This window comes from Sus scrofa, chromosome 7 (assembly GCF_054392235.1).
Source record: "Sus scrofa isolate SSC_HxYL_T2T_F1_AM1 chromosome 7, Sscrofa_HxYL_maternal_Yorkshire_Landrace_v2.0, whole genome shotgun sequence".
Classification (NCBI taxonomy): domain Eukaryota; kingdom Metazoa; phylum Chordata; class Mammalia; order Artiodactyla; family Suidae; genus Sus; species Sus scrofa.
Window position 1 is genome coordinate 25,330,506 of NC_139389.1, and position 12,716 is coordinate 25,343,221.

A 12,716-nucleotide genomic window follows, 5' to 3' on the forward strand; every position below is an offset into this window, starting at 1 on the left:
AACTATTATAATACATAACAGCAAGGAAAAAATAATATGGGTACTTAATGCACATAGGAAACTTGGAGGTGAACTGGAAATCACATACATACACCGTGATATACTATCTCGTAAACACAATCAGATCACTTGACAGCAGTCTGGAGTCGATTTGTTAAAAGCCAACTTTAAGTTATAATTGTCAAATCCCAAACTAATTGCCTTTTCCCTTTTAGTTCAGAAAAATTCTCAAAATATGCCTAAAAATACAATTGAACTGATGGGAACAAGGCCAATGTCCTCAGAAGCATAACATCTTAAATTTTGAAGAATTGTATTTCGAGGAGAATATAAAGAATAGAAAGGTTGGAAGGGAGTTCTGGTCTGGGAAGGAGTCAGATTTGTTCCTCTTACAATATGAACCATAATAACAATGCTTTTCTCGTATGGTCCTTCAGAGTTGAAAAATGGCTTTAAAGTACTTCTTTCTCTGAGCAAATTCTTCTTTCGACAGTACCTTCCTCAGCGCTGCCTTCATGGCTTTATTCCGTAAACTATAGATAACGGGATTGAGGGTCGGAGGTACCACAGTATAGAATATGGAGAACATGAAGTCCATAGCTGATTGAGAATCAGAAGGTGGCCTTAGAAACTCAAAGCCCGCAGCTGAGAGAAAGAAAGTGACTACAAGTAGGTGTGGTAGGCAGGTAGAAAAGACCTTGGTCCGGCCCTGGGCTGATGGGATCCGCAGCACTGCGGAGAAGATACGCGTGTAGGAAAGCAGAATAGAGATCAAACAGAAAAAGGCTGTCGAGGTCGTGAATGCAGCCACTGCAATTTCATTAATGAATTCATAAGAACAAGCTAGTTTCAGCATCTGAGGAACATCACAGAAGAATTGGTGAATGACTCTGTCCCCGCAGAGAGGGACAGAGAAGTTAATTGCTGTGTGTGTCAGCCCAGAGAGATCCCCAGTAACCCACACAGCTATCACGGCTTGCCTACAGGCCCAGGGGTCCATAATGGTTTCATATTGCAGTGGTTGACAGATGGCTACGTACCGGTCATAAGACATCACTGTGAGGATGGCCACTTCTGATGAGGCCAGAGCTATGAAGAAGAAAACCTGAAGAATGCATTGACCGAGAGAAATGTAGCCATTGTTCATAAGTGAATTTGCAATGGACTGGGGGACTGTGACAGAGATGAAACAGAGGTCCAGAAGAGAGAGGTGCTTCAAGAAGTAATACATGGGGGAATGGAGGTGATGGTCCAAGGTAGTGATGGTGATAATGAGGAGGTTGCCTGTCAAGGCCAATAGATATATCACCAAAAACAGCAGTGCATGTAAAATCTGAAGCTTATGGTCATCAGAAAACCCCATGAGGAGGAATCCACTCATCGAGGTCAGGTTGGCCATGGTCACTCTGAAGATAGCAAGTGTGACTCTGTTTAGGAAGCCAAAGAAGAGTGGAAAAAATATATGATAATTAATATATCTGTGACTCAAATAACTAAGTGTACTCAGAGTAGAGCTACTGAAATCAAGATAAATTTATCTTCATGGTAGTCAGTCAGATAATGAGACACCAACATCAAATGCTATCACTTACATGTGGAATCTGAAAAAAGGACATAGTGAACTCCTCTGCAGAACAGATACTGACTCACAGACTTTGAAAAACTTACAGTTTCCAAAGGAGACAGGCTGGGGGGTGGGTGGATGGAAATACTATAAAATTGGATTGAGATGATCATTGTACAATTATAAATGTAATAAATTCATTGAGTAATAAAAATTATCTTCATGGTAATTAGGTAGTATTTAATTCAAAGAAATCTTTAGCCATTATTCAAAAATAAAACTCCTAAATGTGGTTAACATCTTCACATAGGTTGAAAAAAGTTGTGAGAATTTTCTGGAGAAATAATGAACTGATAAAGTCTTGATGGTTGATGAATGTGCAAATAAAAGAGAAGTCATGCTATTCTTTGAAACAGATAATGGTGACAGGGAGATGGCTGGGAGAAGAGATGTGTTTTGATGGGAGAATCCCAGACTGAGGTTTGCCAATCATAAAGTTAGATTTGAGGATTTGGAACTCAGGAGACTATGGCAGTGCTTGAAACATCAGCAGTTCTGTAAGAGTATGCAAACCATGTAGAAAATCAGTTAACTTGGCTCCTTTTAAATAACACTTAAAAGATTTTTTTTTTTTTTCCGTACCCATGACATGCAGAAGTTCCCGGGCCAGGGATCAAACCCATGCCACAGATGTAACCAGAGCCACAGCAGTGACATTGCCTGGTCCTTAACCTGCTAAGCTATGAGGGAAATCCATAAGAATATTTTTAGTTAAAAAGGAAGGACAGAAAAGAAGTGTGAGGACAGGCTTTTAGATACCATCAAGTTTCAACAAATGTGCAGAAGAAGATCCAATCAAAGAGATGGAAAGAATAATCACAGAGGAAAGAGAAAACCCCTGGGAGTGATGTCATAGAACCAGTGGAACCCTGTTTTAAAAGGGAAAAAAAGAGTATAATAGATTCATTTATTTAAGAAAGGAAATTTAAAATACAAGAGAAGTATTAATTTACCATCATCAAGGTCATTTGTGGACTTGTTAGAGGCATATGGGAGGACTAACAGATACAGATACATGATAAACATGATTCAAAAAAAAAAAAAAAACTAATAACATGTGAAACAAACTATGGAGCACAGCTGCAAATTTCATAAAATGTGGAGAAGTTTCACTCACCAGAGTTGATCTTACTAGGAACCAATATCATTTAATCCTAAAATTGAATATTTTATTCTAGGATTGAGCTAGTGGCTCGATCTTTGCAGTTTTCATGTAAGGAAAGGACTGAGATGCATTCAGCCAAGACTGAACAGTGATCTTCCCACTAAGCCCATGACACCTGAAGTAAAGCCAGTGCTGCCCTGGCACCTGGGAACAAATCTGTTCAGCGTGGTTGGTGTTTCAGGTAAACACTAGGCGTTCAAGAATGGGACTTGATAGATCTCTCCCTCAAGAATTGCCTCAGTGGAAAGTAGTTAATTATCATCTGGGTCTAACTGAATTGTAGAGTCTGCATCCTAGGGAAAGAAAAATATATATTTTGTAAAATTTATTCTGTAGGAGTTCAGACTTACAGTTTCTCTAGTAAGAATAATCAATTTCAGATTTATCAGTCACCAATACAGTTATGCATGGTTGTATGGACTTCATGTAAAAAAGAGAATGTTTACTAATTATTTATATAAATGCATGCAAAATTACAGAATCAAAGGATCTTAGGGTTAAAACAAGACTTAGAGGCCACTGAGTCTAAACTTCATCCAAACACTGGGTCTTTTCTAAAATAACTCTGAACTTGATTATCTAGTCGCCATTTTAACAATCCCATAGATAGGTAATTTTCATCCAAAGATACATGTATTCCATTTTCAAATACTTATGGTTTATGGGAAAGGCATTTTTTATTGTGCTATGAACATTTAACATGTGACCTACCTTTTTAATTATGAAATAAATTTTAAAAAATTTTAATCTTTCATCTATTCCTAAATGTCCAAAATTCAATGTAAATTATATTCTTTTTGGAAACTATTTAAAAATAGCTGTAAGTTCCTTTTTGATTATGTTTAATAAAATATTTTCACATTTTTTAAGGTTAAGAAATTGAATTTCAAAAGTTGCAAACTCAGTTTTGATTCCCAGGGACTAATACAGTGCTGCACAACTATTGTAATACATATTACACTTGCTTTTACAAGGCTATTATAAGAATAAGGAAGACAGCATAGGAGTGACCAAAAAAAGATATTCTGAGGCTCAGTTTTAAGGAGAGAATTTTCTACTTTAGCATAGTTTTTAAAATTGTTACCTAAGAGAGAGTTTGATTAAAGCTTTGGATAAAGGTGGTAGGGTATAACCAAAAGAAACTAGAATCAACTTTCTTCATGCTGGTTAAGAGAGAATCCAAAGATTTCAACATTTAAAAGTAGTGAGATAATTAAAACAAAAAAAAAACTATGTATAGTTCAAATAGAATAATGAATGTATTTCATAAATAAAATTACATAAGATTGGAGAAGTGTGTGTGTTTTTTTGGAGAATGGATACATTTAATCAATACACATGAAAAGCATGCAATGACCACCAAAACAACAGTCAAAAAACCTGTAAAATAATACCTACTTCCCTTATCTGACCAAAATTGAATTAATCATTTCAGAACCGAATGCTTCAGGAAGACTGTAAACAATTGGGTGTGTTTGGAGACAAAAGTGATTAGATATCATTCACTTAAATTACAAAAGCTCAGAAAGGGCCTATAGTTGCAAAATATTAAAATGGTTGTCTTGGAGTTCCCCTCGTGGCTCAGCGGAAATGAATCTGACTAGTATCCATGAGGACGCAGGCTCGATTCCTGGCCTCGCTCAGTGGGTTAAGGATCCAGCATTGCTGTGAGTTGTGGTGTAGGTTACAGATGCAGCTTAGATCTGGCGTTGCTGTGTCTGTGGCATAGGCTAGCAGCTACAGCTGCGATCCAACCCCCAGCCTGGGAACCTCCATATGCCACGGTTTCAGCCCTCAAAAGGTGAAAAACAACAACAAATGGTTCCTTAGTGAAATAAGTTAGATTAAATACTGTATGATCTCACTTACATATGGAATAATAATAATAATAATAAACCTCTTAGTATACAGAGAACAGATTGGTAGTTGACAGAGGTGCTTCGGGGAGTGGGCGAAATGGGTGAAAGTGGGCAAAAGGTACAAATTGCCAGTCATAAGTTCTGGGAATGTAATGTATGGTTCAGTGACTAAAGTTAACAATACAGTATTATATATTTGAAGGTTGCTAAGAGAGTAGATCATAAAATTTATCACAAGAAAAAAATTATAACTGTGTGGTGATGAATGTTAACTTATTGTGGACATCATTTTGCAATGTATACGTTATATCTAATCATCAGGGGAGTTCCCTGGTGCCCTAGCAATTAAGGATTCAATGTTGTCATGGCTGTGGCTCAGGTTCAATCCCTGGTCAGGGAATTTCCAATGCCGCAGGACCGGCTCCCCCAAAACAATCAGGTTGAATACAATGTTATATGTCACTTATATCAGTGAAAACTGGAAAAAAATAACAGAAAGATAAGTGGAAAATCCCAAAATATGTGGCGATTAAACAACTCACTTTTAAATAACACAGGGTCAAAGAAAAGATCTAAAGAGAAATTTTAATATGTAATTTTAAATGGTTGTGTTATATGAATCAATTTAAAATTATGATTTATGTACCTGTAATCAAACTAGAAATAGTGGTTAGTAACTATATTCACACAAAGTTTTCTCAAAATAATTTTCAAACCCTGTTCTTAGAGAAAAAATAACCAGTATAAGAAAGCATTTTCATTAAAGCAAGATTCTGATCAACAATTTTATGTAGACCTTTCAGAATTCAGCGAAAAATAGAATTGCAGTATTTTGCAAAATTCTTCTCTTGACTTTCTTTTTCCTTTTTTCTTTTTTAAGGCCACACCTGGGGCATATGGAAGTTCCCAGGCTAGGGGGCAAATTGGAGCTACAGTTGGTGGCCTACACCACAGCCACAGCAACCTGGGATCTGAGCCGTGTCTGAGACCTACACCACAGCTCATGGCAATGCTGGATCCTTTAACCCACTGAGTGAGGCCAGGTATCGAACCAGCATCCTCGTGGATACCAGTCAGATTCACTTCCATTGAGCCACAATGGGAACTCTCCCTTCTCTTTATTTTCTATCTATATTTTCAATTTCTGACTCATGTTCTACAACTTTAAGATTCCAGCTCTTGATGGCATGCCATGAAGATGTTCTTCTGTGGCTTCCTGAAGCTAGCAGAAAGTCCCAAACTTTTTTTTATTTATAATCCAACTGATACCATTAGCTGGTCTGAAATCACTTAGATGGCTCAGATGGAAAGATTTTCCATTAACAGTTTAATTCTCATGTTATCTTTGATATCTTTCCATAGTCTACAAAGATAAATGATAAAATGTAACTGAGTCATTACTATTTTTCCCCCGATATCAATAATGTTTTTGATTTTCCTTGGAAAATCGTGAATTATTAAATTAGAAGTCTGCAGAGAGTTTAGCTAAGTTTCTTTGTAGTATTGGTTCCTTGGTGTTTATTTTGTTCAGCCAAGTGGGGCCAGCAGGGACCTTAAAATGACACTAACCCCTCATGCAAGTACCCCCACAAAGATAGCAGCCCTCCGAGTCATAAGCAAATGTATCTTCCCAGTTTGACTTCTCCAACAGCCCTACTGATCAACAATTTCTCCTCTGCCCCCCTGGGCCTTCCCCTGTGTGCCCCTTAGATAAAACCTGTGTAGAACTTACCAAATTCCCACTCTTTTAGTTTGATGTAATTGATCTGGTCTTACGCTGGGAACCCCAAACCACTCTACCCATGGACCCTAGTAAAGATGTGTGCCCCAGATCTCATCACTCTGCACTCTGCTCTCTCTTGTGGTCTCTGGTTAAAACACAACCACCCTCCTCTTCTCTGTTTTCTAGAAGAAAATTTGTAGAACTACTGTTATTTCTTCCTTAAATGTTTGGTAGAATTTGCCATCTGGGCTTAGAGATTTCATTTTAGAAAGTTTTCAACTACAAATTTGATTGCCTTAATGATTATATGACTATTCAGCTTATCTATTTTATCAAAAATGAGGTACTTTAGTTTTTGGTTTTTAAGTTGTAGAATATACTTGCATACAATGTTCATAATATTCCATTATTACCCTTTGAGCGTTCAGTCTCTATTGATGTCCTCTCATCCCTGATACCAATAAATTGAATATTCTCTCTCCTATTTTCTTTGTTAGTCATGATGAAATTTCAGCAATTTTATTTTTTTTATTTTTTATTTTATTTTTTTTTGTCTTTTGTCTATTTTGTTGTTGTTGTTGTTGTTGTTGTTGTTGTTGCTATTTCTTGGGCCGCTCCTGCGGCATATGGAGGTTCCCAGGCTAGGGGTCCAATCGGAGCTGTAGCCACCGGCCTACGCCAGAGCCACAGCAACGTGGGATCCGAGCCGCGTCTGCAACCTACACCACAGCTCACGGCAACGCCAGATCATTAACCCACTGAGCAAGGGCAGGGACCGAACCCGCAACCTCATGGTTCCTAGTTGGATTCGTTAACCACTGCACCACGACGTGAACTCCAAATTTCAGCAATTTTATTGATCTATTCCATGAATCAGATTTTTTTTTTTTTTTTTTTGGCCATGCCCACAGCATGCAGAAGTTCCCAGTCCAGGGATCGGACCTGAGCCACAGCTGTAACCAGAGCTGCAGCAGTGACAACACCAGATTCTTAATCCTTTGAGCCACTTGGGAACTCCAAGAATCAGATTTTGGTTTAAATGAATTTTCTCTAATATTTTCTATTTTTAGTTTCATGGATTTCTACTCTCTTCTTTATTATTTCCTGGCTTCTACTTAACTTAGGTTGATTTTGTTTTTCTCTTTTAGTTTTTATTTAAGGTGGAATTTTATACTATTGATTTGAGACCTTTTTTCTTTTTTAACATGAGCATTTAATAATATGCATTGCCCTTTAAGCTCTGCTTTAGCAGCATCCCACAAATTTTGATAAATGGCATTTTTACTTTCACTTACTTCCAAATATTATCTAATTTCCTTTGTGGTTTTCTATTTGATCCATGGAGTAGAGGAATATTTAATTTTCAAATGCTTGGATATTTTGTTATTTTTCAGTTGCTGATTTCTAGTTTAACTTCATTATGGTCTGAGGACATGTCAGACCATAGATGAGTGAAGAATTCAAGACCTGATATTTCATTCACCTTCTACTTTCAAGGATTTGTTGATTTAGAGCCTACTGATGTGTGATTGAGAAGAAATATCTAACTCCATTCCCACTGAATGCTACTTTTCATTCCCATTATCCAGGATTAAAGTACTAGAACTCATTTAACAGTTTTCTTTTTTCGTCTGCTACTCCTTAATCTAGAAAATTAAAGTAACCAATAAGATCGATTCTTATAGAATTACAGTCACAAGAGAGCGGTCCTAAGGCAGTAATCCTATGGTCCAATGGAGTTGTTAACCCCAAATTTTCCCTGGATCTTCTTTATGAAAAAAATCAAAGTATTTATAATAAAAAGAGTAATAGAGTTTTAGTGGAGAAGTTTACATTAAGTACACCATCTTTTTGTACAAATTTAATGAATGTATGAAATATGGCTTTGGCTTGCTCACTGGTTTGTGCTCTTTCTTAAACACATAACACTCTCACCAATCAAGCTGTGACTTTAGAAAGAAATTTAGGGTTTTAAATTTTATACTTCTAAGTCATAAAATCATATGCTGGTTTATGTTTGTAAACATGGCTATTGATGTAAAGGGTAACGCAAACAAAAGCAGCTTACATATCTTTTCTTTTTTCTTTTTCTTTCTCTTTTTTTTCTCATATCACGAAACGCCTATTTAATGACTTACTGATATTATACAATTTACTAATATAACATTTAACAAATTTTGTTTTAGTAATTCTCTCAAGAATATTAAAAAATTTCTTCATAAATCATGTTTTCAACATTGCACTATACTGATCTGCCTGCTTGACAGTACATGAACTATAATTCATTTAATTAGGTATCTAAATTTATAAACTTCTAAAATATCAGGCATCATTCATGTAAAAATATTAATGGCATTTCAAAATTTAAAATTCAGAATTTTTTTTGTTTAAATCTTGGGTTTTTGCTCTGTAAAACAATTGGGATTTGGGAGTGATTTTTTTTACTGTAGCAAAGTCTATGTTCCCTTGCCTAAGTAGAGCATGCATAAAATCCCAAATGTAAGAAATTTTATTATCTATATATAAATGTGAAAAATGCTTAAAACTGATATCTGCGCTAAAGATCACAGTTAGGTAAAAGGCCTGTGTTCCCATTCAGGACCATGTAAACTTACATATCTGTACTAGTGACGGCAAATCAAAACACACCCCTAGGGTTCTGAAGACACATGTGGAGCAACCTCCTGTGTCAGCACTAAACGTCTTTGCCGACCCATGTTTTTGTTCGAAAACCTATGCAGCTTCCACAACATAATATATCCATGTTTATTCCAATACAAAATAGTAGCTTCGATGTTCATTTATTTAAATTTCACCTAGACCTTTAAACAAAACTAACAAACCTAAGATGTAGCATTTTTATTTAGTAACTTCAAATGCCCTCTGAGAAGTTCAACCTACAATCTCTGAGAAGTACATTGCTTTAATAGAATGAATAAATGAATACTGTAAACACTTTTACTAATACATATATTAAATATATTATACCATATTGATGTGAGGTCCTATGGAAAAATGAATCATGAATTGTGAGAAACACTGTGATCAAAATATTTTGTTTAGTATCATTTTCGAGATTACAGTAGAATTGAGGAAATCAGGAGTCTAAGGTAACTAGGACTCTTCATTTTTATAAAAGCTGTTTCTTCATATTCTAGCTTCATCTGTCTCCCAACTGGGCCAAAAAAAGTGGAAGCGCTCACTGTACTTAATTGACAGGAAGTAGATTTTTGCAGTGTTCTTTCCAGAAGGAAGAAAGAGTTGCATGGAAAAAAAAGAGAGTCCTTGGGAAAAAAATAGAAGCAGCTCTAGATCCAATTATGTTGGGTATATTTATTGAACATTTATCATGTCCAAAGCATGACAGATAAATCTGCAAAATTACAAATATGAATATTACATGGGTTTGGGAAGGACTTATATTAAAAGTCAATGCACTTGATAAGGTGTTCAAATAAGACCCATCCGAAGGGTGGACACCTCATATGGGTGGGGTAAACCAGTGCTGTCAAAGAAAAATAGTATGTTGAGTAGGAAAACACCAGGATTCATGATGACACACACAGAGAAAAGAGAAATTCATATGAAATATTCCATTACATGGAGTGATCCCAATTTACTAGAATATTTTATTTTGGGGGGAGATTTTATGCATATTTTATATTATATCCTATCTTCAGTATTTTCAATTCCAAATTTACATGATTTTTGGCAGTGTTGAACTCGTATAGTTTGTTAATGTTCCCAACCATTTACCAATTTAATTCATATCCCAGAATTCATATCATCCAGTGTATTTATTCTTCAAAATTAGGAACCTGATGAAACACACTGATGGATTTTCATAAAATTTGTGTTTATCAAGACCTTAGACCATGTCTTATTAGGGGACTGTGATTCATTGCTTTGAAACAACTAAAGAACTGAAATAAGTAAAAATGATTAAATGTATTCACGGAGAGACTGCACTTTAGAAAGAATAATTTTATAAAGAAAGCTTGAAGATGTGTATTATAAAGGAGAGACTAGCAGAAATTGTACTGATGCCTCAGAATAAGTGCTTTGTTCATAATTTTATAAATCATCAAATAGAAAATGATTTACAGCTATATGACTTTATAATTAAAATTTTATTATTTAGATTTGCTTTATGGGACACAGCTACAATATTAAATATTAAATTCAATGTTCTATAAGAGAGGCAATTTCATACATCTTTGAATTTTCTGCCTTTTTTTTTTTTAAAGAGCCACACCCACGGCATATGGAAGTTCCCAAGCTAGGGGTCGAATCAGAACTGCAGCTGCCGGCTTATACCACAGCCACAGCAACGAGGGATCTGAGCAGCATCTGCAACCTATGCCGCAGCTCAGGGCAACGCCAGATCCTCAACTCATTGATAACGATCGAACCGCATCCCCACAGGTACTAGTCAGGTTCATTACTGCTGAGCCACAAGGGGAATTCCCCATATATCTTTGAATTAAGGCAAGTGGTAAGATCTCTATTTGGTGACAAAGAAACTATATTCAAAGATAATAAATGGTTTCCCCCAAAAGGCTTTTTTCCCTAACCATATCTACTTGTTAACTTGGTTTCAGGAGGGGAAACTGGTTTACTAGCTAGAGAAAAGATATTTACAAAGTTTAGAAAATGTAAACTTTAAGATAAGATGCAATATTGTAAAACAGTCTCAAAAATGGGTAAGGAAATAAAAAGGCTAAGTGCTGTCTGGAGATCACTAAGAACTGATTGTTTCTTTCTTGGTCATGCTCCACTTGAGAACTTTATAACACTTGATACACTTTTCTCTCATGTCTGACAGCTTCTCTGAAAGGCAAACATATCTATCCTTATTTCTTGGGCCTTCTCTTCAGAGCTCACCTTGTCCTGACCCAAAATTCCTTAGTCAGTGCCCTTCTAAGGGCAGCTTTCACATCCTTGTTCCTCAGTGTGTAGATAAATGGATTGAGTGTAGGTGTGACGATTCCATAGAAGAGAGCCATGATCTTCCCCCTGTCATGGGAATAGCTAGAGGGAGGCTGGACATACATACTGATGGCTGTAAAGTAGAAGAGGGACACCACCAGCAAATGGGAAGCACAGGTATTAAAGGCTTTCCAGCGACTTTCAGCAGAGCGGATTCTCATGACTGCCCGAGCAATGCACACATAAGTGCCCAGGATGAGGGTGAGGGGCACCAGAAGTAGCAAAGCCCCTAGCACATTGAGCTCTGCCTCATTCACATGAGTATCAGTACAAGCTAATTTCAAAAGAGCAGGAACTTCACAGAAGAAATGGTCTATCACCCTCTGTCCACATCGTGGGGTCAACACTGTGAAAGTGGACTGCACAAGGGAGTTAGCAAAGCCGCTAATCCAGGTCCCAGTGGCCACGTGGATACAGTGTCTCTGGTTCATGATGACTGGGTAGTGAAGGGGCTTGTAAATAGCAGCATAACGGTCAAAGGCCATGATGGCTAGAAGTATACATTCAGCAGAACCCAAGGCCAAGAAAATGTAGAGTTGGGCAACACAACCACCATAGCTAATGGTCTTTTCTGGTCCCCGAAGGTTGACTAGCATCTGTGGGACAGTGCTGCTGGTATAGCAGAGATCCAGAAGGGATAGATTAGAGACAAAAAAGTACATTGGACTGTCAAGCTGGGGATCCAGGTGGGAAACCAGGATAATGGAGATATTTCCAAGTAGGGCAAAGATGTAAGCCACCAGAAAGATGACAAAGAATGGTGTCTCCAGCCAGGGGCGATCAGAGAACCCCAGTAAGATAAAGTCATCTAGTGAGCTCTGATTGTTGATCCGCATATCGGCACTGACAGGTGAAATTCCAGCTGAGACCTCTAAATACTCTCTTCTAGGGATGGGTATTGATGGTAAAAGGAAGCCACAGAGAATTAAGGACCAGAGATGCTAAGATGAACCTCTCACTTTTGCTATCATCTGCATCTATATCGCAATTATGGTATAATTGAGCCAACATTATCAATGTAATATTGAAATATTATTAAGAAAAGAATAAAAAGAATACCAGCAATGTAGTTGAAAAGTTATCCTTACTTCATGAATGTCTCCTGATATTATTCCTTTGGATTTTGATGTCTTCCTTTCTCAGAAGTTTCAATTGAAATACCATCAACTTTATTTGTCATGACTATATAATGGAAACAATCGAGTGTAGATTAAAACAGATTGGGAGAAGGCAGAGCTTCCCAAACAAGGTTGAACAAAGGACAGCATGAAGAAGGCAGGTGGATCAGCAGTTGAGGGAGAGCCAAGACATCTTGGCATCTTCATCTTTGTCAAATTGACCCTGGTCAGAAACATC

General features: G+C 36.9%; 2 protein-coding genes across 2 annotated transcripts; both read right to left on the reverse strand.

Moving 5' to 3' along the window:
- Window positions 1-433: 433 nt before the first annotated feature.
- Window positions 434-1,547, reverse strand: LOC110258935 (olfactory receptor 14J1-like). Its single transcript, XM_021082220.2, has one exon. The coding sequence runs from the start codon at window positions 1,397-1,399 to the stop codon at window positions 434-436; it is 966 nt and encodes a 321-aa protein (XP_020937879.2). The 5' UTR covers window positions 1,400-1,547.
- Window positions 1,548-11,251: 9,704 nt separating this feature from the next.
- On the reverse strand, window positions 11,252-12,196 carry LOC110258999 (olfactory receptor 2B2-like). The gene has a single exon (XM_084970373.1). It carries the CDS (start codon window positions 12,194-12,196, stop codon window positions 11,252-11,254), a length of 945 nt encoding a protein of 314 aa, XP_084826499.1.
- Window positions 12,197-12,716: the final 520 nt, after the last annotated feature.